At 39.2% G+C, this 23,227-nt stretch overlaps 1 protein-coding gene across 13 annotated transcripts in view; it reads left to right on the forward strand.

Annotated features, from left to right (window-relative positions):
* LOC107092401 (steroid hormone receptor ERR2-like) overlaps nucleotides 1-23,227 on the forward strand; it is a 57,707-nt gene that overhangs the window by 20,216 nt on the left and 14,264 nt on the right. For 11 of the 13 annotated variants that reach the window (XM_015386870.1, XM_015386869.1, XM_015386866.1 and 8 more), the window contains 4 exons: nucleotides 776-1,185; nucleotides 9,638-9,763; nucleotides 19,176-19,286; nucleotides 19,708-19,869. In XM_015386870.1, the coding sequence (XP_015242356.1) occupies nucleotides 776-1,185; nucleotides 9,638-9,763; nucleotides 19,176-19,286; nucleotides 19,708-19,869 (809 nt within the window). The remainder of the gene's footprint in view (nucleotides 1-775; nucleotides 1,186-9,637; nucleotides 9,764-19,175; nucleotides 19,287-19,707; nucleotides 19,870-23,227) is intronic. The other 2 variants (XM_015386861.1, XM_015386862.1) reach the window with 1 other exon arrangement.

Below are 23,227 nucleotides of genomic sequence, written 5' to 3' on the forward strand. Positions count from 1 at the left end.
TGTTCATATTAAGAATTAAGATGCATTCAACATCTTACACTGGTGATCAGCACAGCTTCACTAGCAGTAAAAATCCCTCTCTACCACCCCCCACCCTCAAAAGTTTTAAAATCCAGTACAGTCCAGGAAAGAGAGAGGCATAAAAACCAGAGCGACTTTGCAAAATCAATTCAGTGTTCCTGTTCACTGCTAACGTCTTGCCCTCTCTTGCTTTCTATCAGCCTGCATGAATGGCAGGTCCATCCGACCATGTAAAATTTTTTATGTCCTTTTAATATTGTATCAAATCAGTGATTTTTCTTTAATCTTATTTCTAATATCTCACTGGGAATGAAAATGGCTAACAGGAGTTTTCTTCCTGCAGTAATAACTTCTACACTAAAGAGCATTGTCAATATGATGTGTAAGATTTTGTGTAAACTGATTAGATAGAATATTGAAGTTGAATAATAAAGAACCAGTTGAAATAATTACTCAAGTCACTCTTCCTGTTAAAAGAATTGCTCTTTATTGCTTCCTTGCAGCCTAAGAATGTCATAGGAAACTTTCTTTTTACATCAGATGCTGAAAATGTTGTGCAGTAATGCATTAATAAATGTTTTTCCAAGAAATCTCTTTGTTCATCAGAATAAAAGTGACTACTATCATTTATGTTAATCTTTAACTCCACTTTTGAAAGAAATGTATTATTCTGGGACTTTTGGCTAATCATCTGTCACCTTTTTCTTCCTTGTTTCCCATCAACCCCTGCACTGTGGGCTCATTCTTCATAAAGGCTGCTGAATAGAATGGCCGCTGATGAACGGCATCTACCGTCCAGCTGTGGGTCCTACATCAAGACAGAGCCATCCAGTCCCTCCTCGGTCATTGACACAGTCAGCCACCACAGTCCCAGCGGAAACTCGGACGCCAGCGGCGGCTATGTCAGCACCATGAACAGCCACTCCAACGGCCTGGACTCTCCACCAATGTTCACCCCCGGCGGGCTAGGCGCCGGCTCCTGCCGTAAGCGCTACGATGACTGCTCCAGTACCATCATGGAGGACTCATCCATAAAATGCGAATACATGTTGAACTCCCTCCCCAAGAGGCTGTGCCTGGTCTGTGGAGATATAGCCTCAGGGTATCACTATGGGGTGGCTTCTTGTGAGGCCTGCAAAGCCTTTTTTAAAAGGACAATACAAGGTATTTCCACTACTCTCCCCCTACCCTTATATCATCCCATATTGACACATCAACAGACACAAAAACACACAATACATGAAATATCTGGTATCAGAGCAACACTAAAACATGCTTATGAAAATAAAATCACTAAAGATTAATACAGTAGAGACAATATACATACATATAAAAAAAAAGAACTTTGAACAAACATTAGTTTGACAATAAAATGAAGTAAAGGGCATGTTTTGGTCTTATCTTTGTGGTGAATTTTAGGGTTTGGTCATTTATTCCCTCTACTATTTTGCACCCTCACCCGGTAATTTTCAAACTATTTCATATTCATGTAGTTAATCATTAAAAGTCATATGATCTATTTTGTTTATTTTGCTTAATATTGAGGAGAAGTGGTTCTAAACAGTGTATATTGATTGTAAATACAGCAGAATTTGTGGTGACATCATTTCACCCTCCTGATATTTCATACCTTTGCAGCTTTTGTGGTCATTTCAATTCCAGCTTTTTGGAAAATTTAAATTATGCCCTCTAAGGTTCTGTGCGATCCTCTCTGACATCAAATTGTTCTGTTTTATGCCATAACCTACCACAAAGAAGTGTGGTAGTCTTCAGTGCAAAATACCTTAAGGCAAGGCGTCAAAACATATCATATGTCAGGAGACTCAACATTCTCAGAAGAACAATAAAAATGGAATCAGTTAGGTTATACCTGAAATTTAGGTATTTCATGACTGTGTTAGCAGAAATTAGTGATAAACTAAGAGCACAAAATGGGTGTATCTGTTGGCAAAGGGGGAATTAAACCGGACACAAGATTACAGTTTGACACCCAACCCAATCCATCTCAATAGGAAACATTAGATCATGGAACGTTTCTTTTAATCATCATTAATAGAAGCAGGAATGAGACCTAGTGCAGAAGACTTCTTTAGACACCCTAAAGAGTCAGGTGTTAAATATCAGAACGTGCAAAAGAACTAAATGACAAAGGAGGAGAATGGCCAGGACATATAATTGTTATAAAATAAAAACTGTGGTGTCTGTAACGATCGGTTGACATTATTCCACAGAGGTCAGACTGACAGAGAGGAGGTGCTTTTTATCCAGATGCAAAAGGGAGGAGAAAGATACTTTAATACTCCTGACCTTTTTGTTTGCGTGTGTTTTTGCATATGGTTAGCTGGAAGACACAATGTTTTGAAGCTTCTCATTAGAAAGGCAATGAAAGACCCCCCTCTGTGAAACTGTGCGCTCTGCTCTAGATTAATCAGGAGGAAAAAGATATTGTTGAGCCTGGAAAAAAAAATCTGCACAACAGGCACAGCTGCTCAGGTCAGGACTAAGCTCTGTTGGCTTAGCAGTGGAATACATGCAAAGGGAAAAATCAAATAAAAAAGGTAGATGAGCCAAATGGGGATTTCTATTACTTCTTGCATTAACGTTTCTCTGTAAATTTTTTATCAGTAAATGACTGCAGGAATTACATGGCAAGCATGTCTGTCTGTCTTGATGCTAGGTGTTGATTTTGGACCTGGCTGCCCTATCAGCTTTAGACAGTCTATGTACCTTTTGCAGACAAACAAAAGCATTAGGCCAAATCCTCCTGTTTACTCATGCTGCCATCAGCAATCCCGTCTATTGACAAAAGATGAACATTTTCTCTCAAGTAAGATAACAGAGCTTTTGTCCCCTTAGTAAAAGTACACTCACGGCAACACAAATGAACAGAAAGGATGCATTGGGGAAAGAAAGAGACGTCTTAAGTGGAGCAATGGTCCAAACAATTAAAAGCAGAGTACCAGGAGGAAAAAAATGGAACGCTCCTCTTTCTTCCGCCTCACTTTGCATTGTCGATTTGAAATCCCTCTCTTTCTCTTCTTGGAGGGCTGCCTGTAATGGAGCTAATCTGCCGTCGTTTGTCCGAGCCACAGGAGTTTTGTCAATAACAATCAGCGTTTGGAAAGTGTAATTAAGGCCGAGGCTTTTCATTAGGAGGAAGGGAGGGGGCTGTCTCCAGGGATGGGCATGCCAATTAGAAACTCAGGCACGCGTCGCCGGGTAATTTCAGCGAAAGGAGGGGAAAAAAACCCAGGACTTCTTTAGATTGGAGAGGGACCCTGCTGCTCCTTCAGAGGAGAGGAGGGGAGGCTTAATGGCATAATAATCAGACAGGGGTCCCAAGCAGAGGAGGCAGGAGGACGGAGAGACTTTTTGGAGGGGGAGGGAGGTAAAAGCATTCTAAAATGATAAAAATAAACACACGCAGGATTGCTGGAGGAAAAAACCCAGTCAGTAAAACACACTTTCTAGAGCCCTTCAAAGAATGAGAGGGTGCTGTTGATGAGAACTGATTAATTAAAGGAATAACGAGGCAGTCAAGGGTGGAGTGCGAGGCTGCCCACTCTAATGAGAGGAAAACAAAGGAGCTGTCTTTTGCAGGACTTTATCACGTTTCTAGGATAAGACTCGGGGCAAACATGATAAGTTAATGTTAAGCATTTACATGACAGCTGCGCGATCACCTTGCGCTCACCTTGTGATATACCTTTTAGCAAATTAAGAGTTTTTTCAGGGGGTATTGCAGTTATATTTTAAATGATTTCCAGAATGTATGCAATAACTCTTTGTTATCCTTCTCTTCCTGGCTACATCTTCAGCTATTGCCCCTTTCTTTTCAACAACAGCCGCTGGCAAATCCATCTTCTGTCACCAATTCATATAGAGAAAGGCCCCTTGAACTTATATGTAGGAATAGTTGCATTACTCAAGGCCAGGCCCAAATTAATGTCAACCTTTATCTTCATCCATCCCAGAAATATCCCTGTTCTCATTGCTTCACTTATTGCCCCCCTATCTCCCCGTCTCACGCGCTCTACCAATCAAAAACATAAATGCCTTATTGAAGCGTGTTTTCTTCCCATTTTTAACCCAAGTGTAAAATTGCTTGAAAACCAACTGAACTCGGTGGCCCTCTTTTATGTGAAGTAATAGACCTTGACAGTAAGCCTGTAAAAGTCAGTTTAGATTTTGATGAGAAATACCTGCCATTTTACTGTAATTTACTTACAAGACCTGACTTTCCCCCTCTGTGCCCTGGCATGGGTCCTGAAAAGCCATAAAAGAGATTGAGACAGATACTTATCAAGAGGGAAAAAAGGAGGGAACTCCTTTTTTTTTCTTTCCCTTTACCCTGTAATGTTATTGGTAACTATACTATAACCTCTCAGAAAACAGATAAACTTGGGCATGACCTCTTGGGTTAAAGTGCTTCATAATAAAGGATTCATTTGTTAAAGGGGGAACTTTCCTTGGTGTTACATTTAGCATCTTTCAAGCAAGGACTAGAATGCTGCATCCGTCAGAATGGCAGTTGCAGCATTCTCATAGTGTTTAGTTGTTTATCTCTATCACTGTTTCTCTGTTTCTGGTTTGGCTGAGTACCCAAAATGCTGCCACACAAATATTTGATAGATTTTAAGTTGTCAGAGGCTTTTTTTAACATTAATGTATCAAAACTCTTTTTTATATTTGGTCAGTCCTGCATCATCAAGTCTTTGAAAGGGCCAGTTGGAGCTGTATAAAAATAACTTGTAAAACTTCCATTACAGCCCTTTATTTTGCATTTCTAGTCACTTGTTGAACCTTAAAACGGCATATTTGTCTAATTAAGAGCATGGTTTGCCTTTTTGGCTCTTAAGGGGCCAGATAAATGGCCATGATAGGCCAGATTTAGCTTCCGGGCCTTGAGTTTAACACGTACGTTAGAATGTTGTTGTTACTTTTTTATCCTTTATTTTATTTCTCTGTTTCTTACTTCAAAGTAAGATAATTGGATACAGATTTTCAAGTTTAAGGAAATCAATTTAATCTCCTGGGCCTCCCAACTGTCCCATAAACCATCGGTGAAAATTCTCAGTCATCCAGATCATAGTCATTCCAAAAAACAAACCATTGGACTTGTTTTCCAAGTTTGAAGATGATTTGCTTCCCATCTAGAGAGCTTTCTCAATTAGGCCAACCTAAGCCATAACAAGGCTTTTGTTTGGGCTGCTCTATAAGCCTGGAACTCAACACTATTCCAGACATTTTGAATTGAGAAAGCTTCCTGGATGGGAAGTGAAACGTCTTCAAACTTAGAAAGCAGGTCCAGTGGGTTGTTGTTTAACTTTTTTGGAATGTTTTATAAATCATACAACCAGAAAAACTAGCATCTGACAGCAGGTGGATAACATAAGAAATGCTGTATTTCGTATTTCTCTTGTACCGCTAAAATATAATCTAAGCTGCTTATAGAAAGTTCTTGCCCAAGGATGCCAATTCCTGCAAAAATATTAGTCTGCCTCCTTGCTGTAAAGTTATTAAAACAGTGTTACTTCATTAACCTGCTTTGTTTGCTCTCCATCCTTTATTAGAGTCTAAGATTAACTCACTCTTGTGGATTTCAGTGGCTCCAATTAAAAGAGTCAAATTGTATAGTTGATATATTAATTTAATCCTAGCTGCATAGATTTGTAACAAGTGAACATAATTCATGCGCTAAAGAAATTAGCATAATTAATCTGGCTTTATCATATCAGTTAAAATTAAAAGTATTGTCATTATCTTATTTTATACAACTTAGTTTAATGTTTGCTTTTATTGTGTTGGCATTAATGGAGTTCCTTACACTGTTAGTATCTTACATTTATTTAACAGTAACTTAGGTCTAGATAAATTTGAAGGTATATTAGGTTATGTTTTGACTTCACCGAGACGATTTGTATAGTGATACCTAAACACTCTCTAATCTAAAAATAAATCAAACACAGACGCGGAGAATTAGTTAATCCATCCTTCGCACTGCAGTGAGAGATGAGAAGCCCCCTCTGAGCAGAACATCAGATGAGCAAGGAGCTTGAAAGGACAGGTGGACACAGCAGTGTGTTTGTTTTTGTTTCTGTGGCACCAAAATGGCCTTGGTTTCCCACTGGGTGAAAAAAAAAGCATACTGTCAGAAAGCTACATTTTTGGCCACTCAAACCAACCTGCAACCTCTATGTATGAGGATTCAAACTGAATTATTGCCTGTTTTAATACAAATTATATATTTATTTCATTAAAGGGGATCTTGCTGATTGGTTAGTGTATCTGGAGAAGCACAAAAGACCAGAGTATGAAGCCCCTTCAGGACAGCGCTGATTGTCTCCCCGCCTTATGGGAAATGATTTGGATTATTATGGTGTGTTCTGCTATGACAACAGAGAAAAACAGACAGAGGGAAGGCAATCAGAGCTCATCAGCCGCCTCCCTCACACCTTTATTTACCCCAATCCCAACGAGATGATGGGAATTAGCATAATGATTTCTAAACCAGATAAAAAGAGGAATTTCTAATTATTTATAACATCTTGGGACCCTCCTCCTGATCTGTCCAATAATGTTAACATAATTGCATAAGTTGTCAAAGGATGTTGAAGGGCTACTGGAGGAACGCTGGTTGAATATTACACAGTTTCCTTACAGAAATGCAAAGTGAAGATCATAGCAGCTTATGGTACTGGGATGTAATCCTAACATGTTTATGTGGAGAACAAAGAGCTGCTCCATTTAAAAAATCTAAAAATCAAAGGGTAGAAACTTTTCAATTTCAAAAGCTTTAAAGCTGAAAGTCCTCTCAAGATGAAGATGATTCAAATTCCTATTCTTGAAGAAACTATTACACTGAAACCCCCTATTGAAAGGCCATGAATACAATAAAATGTAGGGAGACGTGCAGAGCCCGAGTTACTCCCATACATATCATGCCCTTTCTGTTACTAATGCTAGAGCAGAGCAGGCTCTTTTATTGTACAGCAATGAAAATCTTTCTCAAGATGCTGCAGCTGAATAATGCATAAGGTCTCTTGGCTGCACACTATGTAAATAGTCAACAATAGCAACAGTGGTAACAACAGGTTTGGGTCTGCAGGAGTATTATGTAAAGTGGTCAGGGTGGTGTGTCTGGCTCTCTAGCCTGCTACCGAGGCAGTACCAGAGCCCCCATGAGCAGAGGGGTGGGGGGAACATGGCCCATGCAGGGGCCTGGAGGGGACATGTATAGAATTAATGAGGCCAATTTAGTGTTAGACTGGGCGGCATCTACTGAACGGTCCTTAAGGACCATTGTAGCTTTTCTCTGCTCACTACCCATACTCTCTAGATCCTCCTCTTCTTGTCCTTCAGTTCTCACTTTAAAAAAAAAATCACCTGAGCCCCCCTGACCATTAGATCTGTGGTGGTAGGAGATTCCAAGCTACTTACCTTGAGTAAATATTTTACAGCAATGTTTTATTTAATTAAATATCTACACCAGATATGCACAACATGTTTGATATTTTATTTTATTTCAAAATACCAAAGCAGTAACTGTTTATGCAAGGGTATTTATGTAATTATCTGTTTGTCTGTTTATAGATATTTAAATATTTAAACACATACTTTAAAATATACAGACTGAACAACTTCTACATTTAGATATATTTTTTTATTGTGTAGAAGATGCTATTATTTCTTTTCTGTTGTTTTTCTACTCTATATACAGTAACTCAAGTATTAGAAGACAGCAGTCAACAGACAGTGTTGTCAGTACTGTATAGTTTTAAAGGGTTAAAATTTAATGGTACTGGGTATTTTCAAATTTGCTTTAGTGAGAGTGTCTGTTGTAATTCAACTTGTTAGATGTAGTATCATACTGAGTTTGTGAAAAAGGTAAAATAAAATAAAAAATTTGGAATAAAAACTTCAAACAGATATTATAATACATTAATTTTAACAAAAAGAAATACAATATCAAAAAGTTCACATCCATAAGCTACAACACTACGATAGAGTTTTAAATGTTTATAGTTTCACCAAAGACAGTTATGATAGTTATTGTCATTTTATTATCTTTCATGACACTATGTTGTAGTTAGGGTAGTTGGGGCAGCTGTTGATATCAAACTTCTTGAACATCTGTGACTTGCAAGCCTGAAATTATTCTGACAAGAGTGGCCAAAGCTTTTTATTTTTATTTTTTCTACATGTTGTCATTTGTGCAATTGCATTGTAAATGGTCCATTCCTGTGCTTTCCTGCCTCTCGTAGTTGTTTTGAAATGATCCGTCGGCTTATGATCAGGTGAACGGGTTGATTAATGATCATACTTATCTACGCCATATAGAATAGCGCAGTAACATAGATGTTTTTTAACCAGAAAAAAACAAAAAATAGCAGCAGCACTTTGAGGAACCACAGACAGCTCATTTTAAACAGAACATTTTATTACAATTTTAGCGAGTAATGACATCTGTCCAATCTCTCCAAGTCACACAGATATATTTGATCAACCCTGTGGTTACTGCTTCTCCTCCTTCTCCCGTGTCTAGTGTAGTGTACACGTGCACCGCTGCTTTAGCATTTGCACACTGTTACCCAAATATTGCATCAACCTCCTAATCACAACCTTAATAAATCTAATGCAAAGGCAAAGGCTGTGGTTATTCTATTATCTCTTAATGCTGGATGTTTCTCTTGACACAGTTCAATACAATATTCCAATCCTTAATCGAAATTCATACCCATTATTCTACCCAGGAACCTTTAATCAGTGAGACAAAAACTTCAAATATATGGCAGCCCTACTACCAATGTACGTTAATATTCTCATGTGAGGACCGATATAACATGGGTTTTTCCAACGTGTTAGAATACATGGCAAGATGGAAAACAGTTAGACAGCAGCATTCGCTTCCAGACTATGGCTTTGCCTTTCTTCCACAACCTCAAATATTTCCAAAACATGAGAAGTATTCTTTTTTGTATGTAAGGAAAATGGGTTTTACCTTTTTTGAGGCAAGTTTTTTTTGAGTAGCCATATGTACAAGCACAGCATTTTATGATCGGATCGAAATGTATTCAGACCTTAAAACTAAATCTTATTGTTCTGTATACAGTACATCGGCATATCTGATCAGAATAAAATTGCAAATCAGACCAAAAATGTAAAAATGCTAGTTGGATTATTGTGACATGTGTTTGATCAAAGTGGAAATGCATCCACATGCATGCAGACCAGTTGGTTTGTCAATCAGCATAAACCAACCCTTTTAGTTGGATTATAATTGCCTCTCGATCCTGACGAATTTGATCTGAATATTCCAACTGGCATATTTACAATTACATAGCACACGTAAGTATAGTCAGCCATTGATTCTGATTACTTGTTCATATAAGGGTATCTAATAGGTGGGGCAGGGGAAAGATTAAACCATTGTGATTATATATATTTTAACCTCATTCTTTTAAAGTCTTTGTATATACTTTGTTACTACAAAGGTGACTTAAGATACATTAGTAGTTCAATTACATGTAAAACCTACTTATTTGAACCATTCTTTTACAGGACTCTTTATTTATATTCTATTTTTTTCTTACCTACTCTTTTTTATGATTTCCAGGTAACATAGAATACAGCTGTCCCGCCACAAACGAATGTGAGATCACAAAACGGAGACGCAAATCATGTCAGGCTTGTCGCTTCATGAAATGCCTCAAAGTGGGGATGCTCAAAGAAGGTAAGAAGAGTAAGAACATTTTTTATTAATTTTACACACATCTACAGTACGCAAACATCTCTAACCTTGCACCCCTCACGTTCACGATGATTGCTCTGCTACATCCCTGATTGCTGCAGCAATCAGCCCGCTGTGTTTTTCTTGCGCTGTCTAACACAACCCTTTGCCCTCCCTCTACCTACACAGCAGTAAATAATGTGCAGTTGAGCTGGGGACAGAAATATGCTGAATAGGTTTCTCCTGCGGCCTGAGTAACAGAAATGTAACAGTATTCCACTTGGAAAGGCTCATGGAGGGTCCCTCAGCACACACTCGCCACAGTCTCAGCTCTCCCTGGTATATTGATCCACTAAATGTTTTCCGAACATCTCAGCTCTCTTCCTGTGGATTTTGTTTAAGTCACGCCATCAGGGAATTCAGTGACAATTAAACATGCTCCAGATGGATTTGTCTGGCCACGGTTTCTCTCCCACTAAATATCACCACTAGCTGAAACCCCCTGAGACCCCGAGTCTTGGCTGCTATTTTAGGGAAGGCTCCTCTGCTTTCACTGCATTATACATCCTCACCTGCCTGACCTCTTTATCCATCCTCACTACTTCATTGCTGTTTTCAGGCTTTAAGTTAAGAATCTAATATCTGAAAATAGGGTACAAATGACTGTAAGTTAATCTCAATTTAAAAACTATCAATATTTGTATTTGTTTTAAGCTTATTATTTATATCACTCCATTTTATTATACCACTGTCATACAGCAAATAAGTTAAATGAATTTTCAAATTCACACAACTATATAAACACCTCCTTACTTATATTTGGTAAAAACAAATATATCAGCAATTTGTGGGAGAAACTACATGCTGTTTCGTACTCTTCAACAGGTTACAACATAATTCGGGATATTATTATGGATACTCAAACTTTCTCTCTCAAAATTTCTCTCACTCCATCTAAATTGCCTCTCTCAGGTGAAAACAAAATTAGTTAGAATAATTTAGACATGTCTAGGAACTCTGCTGACATGACAATGAAACTGAGAGTATGCCCTAACTTTACTTCAGAATTGGCTGAAATTAGCAGGTGCGATATTGATCTGTTTGGCGTGTGAAGCATCATGGCGGTAGCAGCATGATGTGCGTTTGTTTTGCTGCTGTTAGTACACGTAAATCACCCAAAGCCTGTGGAATGATATAGAATAATAATATAAAAGCATGACTAGCACCACTTCTACAAAGTCCAAGACTTTGGGCATTTGTGTGGTTTTCTATATCAATAATTGAATTCTGTAATACGTTTATTTGATATTTTTTAACATTTTACCTAGATTTGAGTTGTATTGTAAGCCCAAAATTGATTTTGCACTTACTCCAGTTGTAAGTCTCTTGACTGCAACTATAACTGTACAGTCCCTAACATGTCTGCCTCATTTTTATATGTTTTAATAAAATACCCATAATACTTACTTGCTTTTTTTATCCATTCCAAAAATTATAATTTGCCTTAGTTTTAATAAGAAAGATGCACTCGTTCAATTAATACCAAGTCTTAATCAATATATGCATGAAATGCAAATATAATCTTTGGGTGTTTTTGGATGACTCAACATAACAACACATTTTTTAACCTTTTCAAAACAGGAATTGCATTTCGAGAAACATGACCTTTTTAATCTGTAGGGAGAAACAGACAAATACCTTGGTAGCTATGATAAACACATTTTTTACTTTTTAAATTGTCTGCCTAACTCTTAAGTCTATAGTCTCCTCTTTTTTTTTCTTCTTCTTCCTGTGTTTCTGCCATCTTACAGCAAGATTTATAGATGCATATATATTCAGGCAGCAGCCAGATCCAGCATGGTAGTCTGTATGGATCTGCAGCGCAGTAACAGAATCTCCTGGACTGCATATGACCAGATAAAGCCTCAGTGCCAGAAAGACAGAATAATCGCATTACTATCTGATAAAAAATTTATGCCAATATATCATACTGGAGAGTAAGAGACTACAAAATGATGTGGCAATGGCTATGAAAGAATGACCAGTGTAGGGTCAAAGTAAAAAAAAAAAAAAGTCAAATATTCACACCTCCACTGAGCCTTGGGTCTTCTGTGAAATCAGCATATTAGCAGAATGACTAAAAAAAACTTGCCATTTTTACAAAGTCCTCCTCACAGAGCTGCAGCTATTGTCATTGTGGGAGTGAAGATTAACACTGCAGTTATAAAACCACTCAGGATTTATTGATTTTTAGCCGCAATTATTAAATTTTTTTTCTCATGACTTATGAATAGATGTGCAGATTTATTTCTAAAGACCCATTTTGGTGTTTCAGCACTTTACCGGAGACCAAAGGCAAAGAATCACACACCGTCTGTGTCCGCTGTAAGCTCTCTGAAGCCAGCAGCTCAACACCATGCTTCGGCTCATCGTGCCGAGATGGCCACTGTTCATGTGACTGAGGATGCCTCTTACTTTAATTACTGAAGAAAGGTCACATTGTGTCACAATGGAAAGAATCATCTAAATATAACTCATTAAACTATTCATCCATTTTATAATTAGCAAACAAGTTTAAAGTGAAGTAACTTGAAGAATATATATCATATTACACTTCTATTAGCTGAAGCGATAATGACTTTTTTGTTATATGCGTAAGTGTATAAAGATAAATGTAAGGAAAATATTATCATCCAGATTACGAGAAATTCCCAAACCCTGTGCTTTTTCACCACACTTTCCTTTAACTGTATAGAATATTAGAAGTGATTGATGCAAGATTCTAATATCAGTGGCAACAGGTTTTTTCCTTTGATCAATGGAAATCGATCAGGGTGTAGGGGAGACGACCAGTCTCAGGAGTTTTCAGCCTTCAGCAGGCTTTCTTCCAGGTTTGAACTGTTTTAGTTTTAGCCAAGGTTCCAGAGAAAAGCATCTCTACAGCATAATGCTGTCTCCAACATATTCCAAGATGGGAAAGCTGTATTTTGGATGCTGTGCAGTGTTAGTTTATTGCCACACTTCTTTTGCAAGCAGCATATGGCTTCTTAAATGGTTTTTGTTCACCTTAAAGATATAGTGGAGGATGTTCTTTTTCAGGGTGCTTCAAAATAAGTGGTCCTCTTAATTGTCAATCATTCTGCTGACATGTTTAGGCCATCCAAAGTGCTGGTCCCCAGTTTTACTTACCGGTGGTGAGTCTAACATAGGGGAAAGATTCCAAATCTTCTTTTGGAAAGTAAGCTTGTATGAACGATGCAAACAGCAACTTTTAAACTGAGCGTGCATGAGGAGAAACAGGCTTGTGCATACACTTGCATGCATGTAATAGGGTTTCCCTTTTGGGAGCGGGTACAGGGATGTGCATGTGCATTTTTTTTTCTAAGTAGGTATGGAGTCTTTTCAAAAAATCGTGAAATCCTCCACTATACGTTTAACTGAGACCTTTGCAGCTAGCCAGATTCTCCCAGATTCCACATCCTGTGTGTTTGCTTTGCTCCACACATCTACGCCTTATGAAGCAACTCAGTTGTGGTGTTAATTAATGAGTGCAGTTCCACATTCTCTGGGACTTCTCTGAACATCACTGTCCTCCGACATACTCTCTCTCCTTCACTCTCCAAATATGGAACAACTACATTTTTCTACCTGACTCCAGCTGGACCTCTTGCACATGCTCTCGGTGCTCTTCAGAAAACTAGGAGTGGAGCTTGATGGTAGTTAGTGTTGCTTTCCACGGATTGATGGAGGCAGTCTCTTACATAACTGAGCAGAGGATGTGAAATCTGGGCATTACCAAGGCCCGGCTGAGGAGAACATCCCTAAAAAAATGCTGCTACCACTGTAGCTTTTTTTTCCCAAAAAGCAACTAGAACAAAAGTGCATGAGTAAAAGTTGTCCATTAAGATTCTTCCGCCTCCTCTGACTAATGCACTTGTTGTCCACTATACGGGATCATGCCTACATAGGTTTACAGTAATGCAAATATCTTTTTGGCATTATGATAAAATATTCACATAATAAATTGAATGGTGTTTTGTAAGGTGCGCAGATTGAAATACTGTGCTGTATTATACTACATGCACTATAAATAAGTCCAAAGGTCTTCGCCCTGAGAGTTACCCCACTAGGTACAGCTGGGTATGAATTTCGCAACCGAAATTTACACACAACAGCTAGGCTCATTGTGAAAGAAATTACACAGCATTACCCTGGGGTTCCACCAAACGCGTTAACGCCGTGGATCGTCCTTACCATGGATCTTCCGCACCGCAGATTCAACACAGAACCCGATTCCACTTAGAGCGGATCAGAGCAGAGCTTTAGACTACGCAAGGATTTTGTCATCGTGCAGTAGGATCCTAATAATCATTGCTGCATGGTGCCATATAAATTAATATTCTCTGGTGGCTCTGTGCTTGAGCCGTAGGTAATGTTGCTTTGATGTTTTAGGGTAAAATATGATCCACAGCAGAGTCCTGCATGGGTCTGATTTTTCAAAACTTTATCCGCCCACACTCGTAGAGTTCAGAACCGAGAACCGACCCGTTACCCACAGTTATCCCCATTTAAAATCCGTCCGGGACCGCACAGACCCATAAATAATAAGGTACGACCTGACTCAAGATCACAAAGTGTACACACAACCGTTTATAATAACAGAGGCAGAAAAGAACATTGCCTCATCCTCACATCCAGTGCGCGCTGCTCTCACAGATTAACAGCTATAAATTGGCCAAAGTAAGAAGCGTTGAGCATGAAAAATAGACCCACAGCATATTTTAGAGAAGCATCCATTGGACCATGCTTCTGGGACGCTCCAGGGACACTGTGGCTTGGCACGTGGAATTAACTGGAGTGGCTGCATTCAACTGCGGCAGTAAGGCTTGAATGCAGCGTGGACGATCCGCTGAGTTAACACAGGGTTTACACTGTATTTATTGAACTATTTTACCTACGTTGTGTAAATTAGCATCACAGTTTAATGATTGCAATTCTTTTCTGAACAAAGATGGTGAACTTGAAAGATGTTGAATATGTCTTTTCATAACAGCAACAGCAGACTAGCTATTCACAATAACCTGCAAAGGCTATGATGTCATAGTGAAAAGGATAGAAGGAATTTCTTTTTCAAACCTACATTGAACTATTTTACATCTCTCTCCTTCGGGATCAGAGTTGCGATTTAAGTCATGTGTATTCCTTGAGATTTTCCGTATATGAGGATTTTCGCTCATATTTCGCTGCAGCTAACCAGTGAATGGAGTGTCTGGCAACGGTGCCATTATTGCATTCTCTGGGGTCAGCAGAGGAGGAGGGGGAAATGTGTGACAATTTTCCGCTACCCCCCGTTCATCACCACTCCTGATTAAAAATGCTGTGACACACTTGCAAGCATTTGAAGCTGGCAAGGGGTGGCCCTTTGAAATAGTGCTGACGGCAGTTTAGTGCAGCAGCTTCCTTGAAAGGCATGGTTCACCATGCCTTGCCATGTGGCCTTCTGATTTTCCCAGCTAAAATAGGGTCTACCTAATCCCCCCTTGGCATGGTCAACCATCCCAGACATCCTGACACTTTCCCCAATGGAGAGATACTCCGAACAGGTGAGGGACTCAAAATAAGGGCCTCCTACCATAGCTTGCAACACAAAGTGAGTGGAGACAGGCCCTTTTGTAGGACTGTGCTTGAAGGGGGATTATTATTGTTTTTGGAGAGAAAGAAGAGCCCTAGGTCAGCTGGCCCGGCCCCTAACTCGAGGCCTGTGTTAATCCATGTGCGAATGCCAGTCGCCTTGGCCAAAAGCCCCCTCCACAAGCAGCTTTCTTTGAAGAGATGATACCCGAGCTCCCCCGCTGCGACCCTCACTACACTGTAGTCGACCATAAAACAGTAAGATGACTTTGGAAAAGCTGTTTGTAACAATCTTTAGATATTTAAGACACACATACTGCTTAATTACTCTAGAGGGAGAAACATAGACTGATCACAAACTACCCCCCCAAAAAAACTCCCAAAACTCACAATAAATCTTTGGCAACTTGAGAAAAAAATAAATATGCTCACCCGTCTACATCTCTGGCTCTGTGTATACAGTAAAATGAGACTGGCTAGGACCGAGCTTTAATTCCTGTCACCATTTGTTAATTATGGCCAGCACAGTTGTAATTAAAAGAGGCACCCATCCACCCTCCATAGCCAGCTGACACAGCCACACAGCTCAGCTGGCAGAGATGAACACAGCGAGTACAAACGCAGTCACCTGGCAGGAGCCAGAGCTGAGAGAAACTGTAGAAAGTAGTGACATCACTTTGGACAATGACAGGAATTTTCCATGGGCTACAAATCTCTGGGCTACAGGGAAATTCACTCTAATACAGAAAGGGCTGAACACACTTGTTTATACGTTGAAAAAAAAGGATATTTTCTCTTCTGCTTGTGAGTGTGGGTGTGTGTTTGTGTGTGTATGATGGCAGCTTCCTTTATTCGTGCTTGGAGGGATGAACATCTGTTGGGAATTTGAGGTAATTAGGTTAGTAGGTTGTCAGTGTTAGGAAATTGAAAGACAATCCTAATCAGATTTGTGTTTCTAGGGAATCAAATAATTTATATGAGAATATAAAATATATTTTTGAAGTGTCTTGGAAAAGTATTATAATCCTTTCTTGCCAATATTTATTAATTGCCACAAATAGGATTCGGTTTTTTCTTTTAGATAAAAAGCTGAAACATGTAAGGTTTAGTTATATTCAATCTCTCCACTTTGAAACTCATACATAAAATCTAGTGCAACAAAAAAGCTTTTAAAATAAATAAATGTGATTAATTTAATCTAAATCCATCTCTTCTATGAAGGACCTAGGAGTTGTTTTTAGAGAACTTGAGAGAACAAACAACATCATGAAGACCAAGGAACACAGCAGACATGACAGGGAGAAAGTTTTAGAGACGTTTAATGCAGGGCAAGAGTTAGACAATGACTAAAGCTATGGGCTCTATTGAATGCTTTCACAAATAATGGTGACCATACACATGAACTAATAGGCCAGACTGGGAGAGCACTAAGTAGCAGTCGCCCTCAAGAGGCCTACTGTATTGTGACTCTAGAGAGGCTGTAGATAGCCGCAACCCAGGTTGAGGGATTTGTTGACAGGTAAGGGCTACAATCCAGAAATCAAGTCTCTATAAGAAGGCCAATGTTAAATAGAACACAGCAAGTCTATTGATCAACTAATGAAGAAGGGTTCTTTGGTTTAACAAGACCAAAATTAAATCTGCATATTGGAGAAGTGAGGGATTTCCTTGCAGCTTGAAGGTCCTTCATTTGACATCCAGCATGAGGCTGTTCCTACATGTTCTCCTCAGATACATCATCTTACTCTCAGATAATTGGTCTCTTTAAATTGCCCTTATTTCTCAGTTGTTGCATACAAGGTTGATTATCCTGTGTGTCTGTGTTGCCATGTGACGAACTGCTGACCTGTCAAGGATGTACCAAGTCCATTCCCTAAATAACCATTGGGGATAGGTGTAACTGTTCTCTCTACCCCACAAACTTGCAAAGATAAGCAGGTATAGATAAGCATTGAAGGTCTGCATGCATAACACAATGTCAGGACAAAAAGCAACACTGCGCAAACCCTGAGGACTCCATCCACAGCATCATGCTGTGGTCTTGGCTGGCATATAAAAGCTGGTCAGGGTTGATCAGAGGATGGTTATCATAAGTATAAGACGATCCTGGAGGAAAATTTAATGGGGTTATTAAAGACAAAAAAGGTTACATTTTACTGAATGGACACATTCAATAAAATAAACTGAAGTTTTAGTTTTAACATGATAAAATGTCAGACATCTTTAGAGGCATATTGGAATGCTTTGTAATACCACCTCAAATTTATTCAAGAGAAGAGCTGGTCATGTCAGATAAGAGGTAGACATTTAGATATTTTGCATAAACCTTCTGTCGAGTCCCTTTTTGCTAAATGAAGGCCATCACTTCAGTCTTGCTCATCCGATATTTCTCCTTCCCTCTCATTCACTGAGCGACCTCTAGTTGTTTGTTCATGGGACACATCCAAACTCATCCTCTCCAAGAGCACTTGCTGATGGGTAAATTGTATTAGGCTCATTTGCAGTGGCCACACAATGTCCGGGTTTGACACCGTCCTCCCTGTTATAAAGTGATGAAATCATCAACGAAGTGCTCTGGCTGTGGGTGTTCTTCACTCAGAGGACGCAGAAAGCTGACAAATTAACTCCTCCTCTACCGCGAACATTTCATTGAGCCTTTTCCCGTCCACCCTTTAATATTAAATTTGTTTGCAGGAGTTACATTATGTATACAGATTGAAAGGATTCTCTCTCTTGACAGGATTAAGATTTAGGTTTCGCAACAGCGATGACACACAAGTATGAGTATCCAGGATATTAATGCTTGCATATAGTTGCATTAAATAACCAAGTACCTGTTCAGGGATATCAAAAGAAAGGAACAGCGTCTATGAAATATGTTAACAATGTTGAAAATTAATAGAAGAGAAAAGACATTCGAATAGAAGCCTTCTTATCAAATAATGAGATAATAAATAACTTATGTTATGATGAGGTTGGCTTGACATTTACAGTATCAGTGAGTAACCTGGCCCCCTAGGTGTGGTTTGGGGTGATAAGGCCTACATGCTGCTCCAGTGAAAGAGGGGTGAAATAGGGGTCTTTTATGGGAAAGCAATACCCAGTTATCTGTCTGCAATATGACAGTGGGAGCCTTGTACGTTATGTGTGTGGCTGGGTGTTTTCTCAGAGTCTCGGCTTGGGGTTTTTGTTTTGTGGATGTGAAGCAGAGTACAACTGAGCTTACAGATGTGAGCAAAGAGGCAGGTATCTGACAGCTAATTAGTATGCAGCCTGCCTCACCCCAAAAGCTAAATAATTAGAGGGCCAGTCTGTGAGATCATTGACCCTGCATTAAATATTCATATGTTTAGACCTGCTCTGGGCTCAGCTGTGTCACAGTAGACCAGCCAGGCATGGACCACATATGGGAAGGCAGCAAGGCCTCTGACACAGCCGTACAAACACACACAGACACCCTTAGGAATGCATTTTAACACACATATGCCAACATGTTGTCCTTTCTGTATCACTTAGACACAAGGAAGACAAAAATATTTTCATAATTTTTCAATTTTCAGCCAGAGTATATCACTTTACAGAACTACTTAACACCTGCTTAGAAAACACACTCATACTCCACTAAATTTTACACCATTTCTCTACAAAACTCAATGTATTTTGTTTTGTATTTTATATGGCCAATACAAAGTAATAGAAACCAAAGTTGGGCATGCTTTTGTACTCAGCCTGTTTATTCCACATTCCCTATGTCATGGTTAATTTGATGCCCATTCTGTCTCCTCTTTTCTAGGGGTTCGTCTGGACCGTGTACGAGGGGGCAGACAGAAGTACAAGCGGAGGCTGGACACAGAAAACAACCCTTACTTGGGCTTGACGCTCCCCCCACCTACCAAAAAGCCTCGTGAGTACTGCTCCATCACTAGCCCTTTGTGTCCCTCCTCCGTCGCCCCTCATCCAGCCGGCCAGCCTGCAGGTAAAGCTGAGGCAAAATTTTAGGCCAGACTCATGTTCCCTCGTTACTCACATGATTGGACGGTTGAGAGTTCATTTGTCAGAAATGTAGGCCATCTATTGTTCCGGCCAAAAGTAAATTATGTTAAGTCTCTGAACAGGTATTATAAAACTGAATGCTGGAGGAGACATTTTCACTCACAGATGTTCTTAAGTTACAACAAAATTCAATAAATGAAGTCCCATCATTTCTCTGATTCTATCTTTTTTTTGCGTTCATTAGTACTGTCCGTCTTTATGGCCTAGTGAGCTTCGCTTCCTCTTACCTTTGCATGTCTTCAATATCCTATTTCCCCCTCTTCTGTTTTCAGTCACAAAGATAGTGTCTCACCTGTTGGTGGCAGAGCCAGAAAAGATCTATGCCATGCCTGACCCAACCATGCCAGAGAGTGACATCAAGGCTCTCACCACGCTCTGTGACCTGGCTGACCGTGAGCTAGTGGTCATCATCGGCTGGGCCAAACACATCCCAGGTAAAGAAAAAACATCCTCAATCATGCTTAATCCCATTGTTAATCCCACCTTCATTTTCACTTTAGTGTCTGAATTTTCTTCTGCCTTAAGAAGGTTGGTTATTTTCCTGTTGGCTGGTATGATTTTGTCTAATTTGTCAACTAAATTTAAACACCAGAAGAGAACATGGGATTCCTCAAGGCTCTATTCTAGTGTCACTTTTATATAGACTAAATCTTTTTTTTTTAAACATAGCTGTGCTATAGACCTGCCCTCAAATAGGGTATATGATGATGACAGCCCCACAACATGACTTTCTAAAACTTTTTGAAGTCTACAGTAATTTGGGGCTGACCAGTTTTGCCAAATATCTAAATTGCAATTATCCTTTGCACTAAACACAAGCATGTTTATGTTTTACTCCAGGGTTTTAGTTTTTTCATGACCATGAAAGCCTGCTTGTCCAGAGTCCAGTGTTGCAGGACTTTACTGTAACATTTGCACAAATCAAGTTCTTACTTCTACTATAATGCATAGATCTAGGTGCTAGCTGCAACTCTCTTGTCCCTTCTGTGCAGCTTCATACCCACTTTAACGCCACCTAAAGGGCTGAAGGGAGAAAATGTAATTATAACATGTTTATTTTTTCCTGTGATAACACCTTTAGCAATGTATGATGCCATACAGATAGACTTGCTCCCTTTTAAAAAAAAGTAAATAAGCAATATGTTTGTTCCCTCTTGTAGTGTCTGTCAAATAAAAGGGATAAACCCTGAGCAGAGTTTTGCAAGACCTTAAAATAATGCATTTAATAGCCCTACACTGAATGGAAAAGGAGAAACTGGGAGATTTAAAACAAAGTTGGTGACCTGCCCAATCAAATAAGACATCATATCACACATGAGTGCACCAAAGAGCAGGAACACACACACATCTCTTGAATTATTGATAAGCATAATCATGTTTCTTCTGTGCCCCATAGACATAGTGATAGACGAGGTGTTAGGTTATAAGAGGCTGTTGAATTAAGGATACACCATTGAGAATACACCACCTCACGTCAGCAGAGATTTTGCTTCCTTCAAGAGTTTTCCTCTGATTTTGACAGAGAACATGATGTTTGCCTGCTCTTTTTTTGCAACTCAGGCAGATTTTGCTTGATCTTGCACTTGACCCCCATAACTCTACAGCATTACGATGCTGTAAGCGCAAAAGAGTAACAGACTAAATGACAGTGTCCCTGAGCGGCAACTCCATAACCTCCTCCTCTCATCAGCATAACGCAAACAGGAACACAGCTGTCATTGTGCAGAAAAGCTCAAGCAGCTGCATGCTTTTATCTTTTATCCGTAAGTTAAAAAGGTCATTTAAATCCAAGTTGATAAATTGAGAGTACTTATTTTCTAAAGGACCAATTGGAAATAAAGCTGACTCTTTTTTATATAGTGCCGAAAAGCTATTAGAGTACTTCTCAGAAGGAAGGGTATTAATCAGGTACAGATCTGATAGTAAGGAGATTAGAGGTGGATATGCTCCCAGGCCCTGGCCTCAGCTCCGGTCCCTTACATGTCTAAACTGTTTGGATCAGTCCGCACATGGCCATGCATGGTCAGCAGCCTGAGAGTTTAACCAAGGAGCTTACTGAGGACTGGATCACAGCTGACCCGATAACACACTCCCATCGATGTGACCCAAAAATTACGCCAGCGCCGCAGACATGGACAGAAATCCCATGACAATAGGATGTGAATGGTTGGATATAGGCTTCACTGACTTTGTAAAGGAATAAAGAGATGACCGCTGAGTATACATGAACCTAACTGATTTTTTTTTATTTGTATCATATTACTGAATCCTTTTTTATTTTTATACTCAATCTTTGATCTTACATCATAAGATGCATAACCAATATATTACACCTAAAAGTTTTTGTATGTCATCAAAGATACTGTTAATTATTTACTCTTACACATCACAGTTAATGCACAGGGCACAGATTCAATCTTTGGGCTCTTTGCCTAACACCATGGGATAAAAAAAAAAAAAAAACTAATGAGCAATATTAATTTCCCTCTAACTCTGCAAAGATTGTGATGTTCCTAAATTAGAACAGGTATCTGCCACTTAAAGGCTACACTGAATAATCTGCACTACCTGTGAGATGATAACCTTTAAGCAGATTATTTTGATCTCCTTCCTTGTAAACACATACAGCCTCGCACTAATACCTGTCTTTCAATTTGAAACGTTTTCATTGTTGAATCAAAAGTATATATATATTTTTATATTGTACAGCCTTTTAAGCTAAAAAAAGAAAGACCTATGCTTCCACTAAGTGGTTTGTCTGTGTCTGTCCCCGTGGTGGCGTTTGTATTAGGACAGTGGGTGTCCTCTGGCCATGAAATGGCTGCATAATTGAGTTGTACATGGCTGAACCTGATCAGAGACGGTTCACTGGTTGAGCGGGACTCCATGCGCTAACACTCCATGCACCGGCGGTACCCCAGGGCAGCCTACCATGCTCATCTCCTGCTATATTTCTCCTCCTTCACTACAGGACCAGACAGGAAAAAAATGCTGATTGTATTTTGATAGATTTTTGTGGCCTTGGGCAATGGAATTAAAAAGATTAACAGTTCATTACGAAGTAGAACACACTTATTAGGCCACTTACAGATGGGCCAATAACTAAAGTTCAAATGCAACAGTTTTAATGTTAGAAAAATTGGCACTTAGCTTCTCCCAGCTCCTTTTCAATTTTGTCTATTAACAGAGAATTTTTAAAATGTGTTTGAAAAGAGCCATAATGTGGAGAAGAATGGCCTATTCCACAGTAATGGGAGGAAGAGAGGAAGATAACAAGCTCTATGGGTCGTATGGTTATGGTCCAATGTCAGCTTCAGTTCTGAGCTGTGTAAAAAGGATTTAGCTTCCAGAACCTTGCAAAAGTATTCATACCGTTTTCAGCTTTGTATATATTTCTAATTTTGCAACAGTTTTTTTGTACTAATATTTAGTTTGGTTTTATAACAAAGACCAAAATAAATTGGATTAAATGGGAAAATCACATAAAATTTGAGCTGCAAGTGCTTCATGGTGTTTGTATTTTTTTTTTCCCTGTTGTTGAACAACAGTTCAAGCCCATCCAGATTACATTAAAAAAGTCATTCAAATGATGATTTTAAATACATTTGCCAGAGTCTAATTTGATTTAGCTGTGGACTTTGACTGTGCCATTCTAGGATGTGGATATGCTTTGATCTAAACATTTTTAATGCATCTGTTCACCTTATTTTAACTTTCTTGCTGGTAGGTGATCCCCCTTTTTAAAAGATTCTCCCACCTTAATTTTTGATCTTTGCCGCTCCTCCAGAGTAA

This window comes from Cyprinodon variegatus, unplaced genomic scaffold (genome assembly GCF_000732505.1).
Source record: "Cyprinodon variegatus isolate N-32 unplaced genomic scaffold, C_variegatus-1.0 Scaffold379, whole genome shotgun sequence".
Taxonomy (NCBI): Eukaryota; Metazoa; Chordata; class Actinopteri; order Cyprinodontiformes; family Cyprinodontidae; genus Cyprinodon; species Cyprinodon variegatus.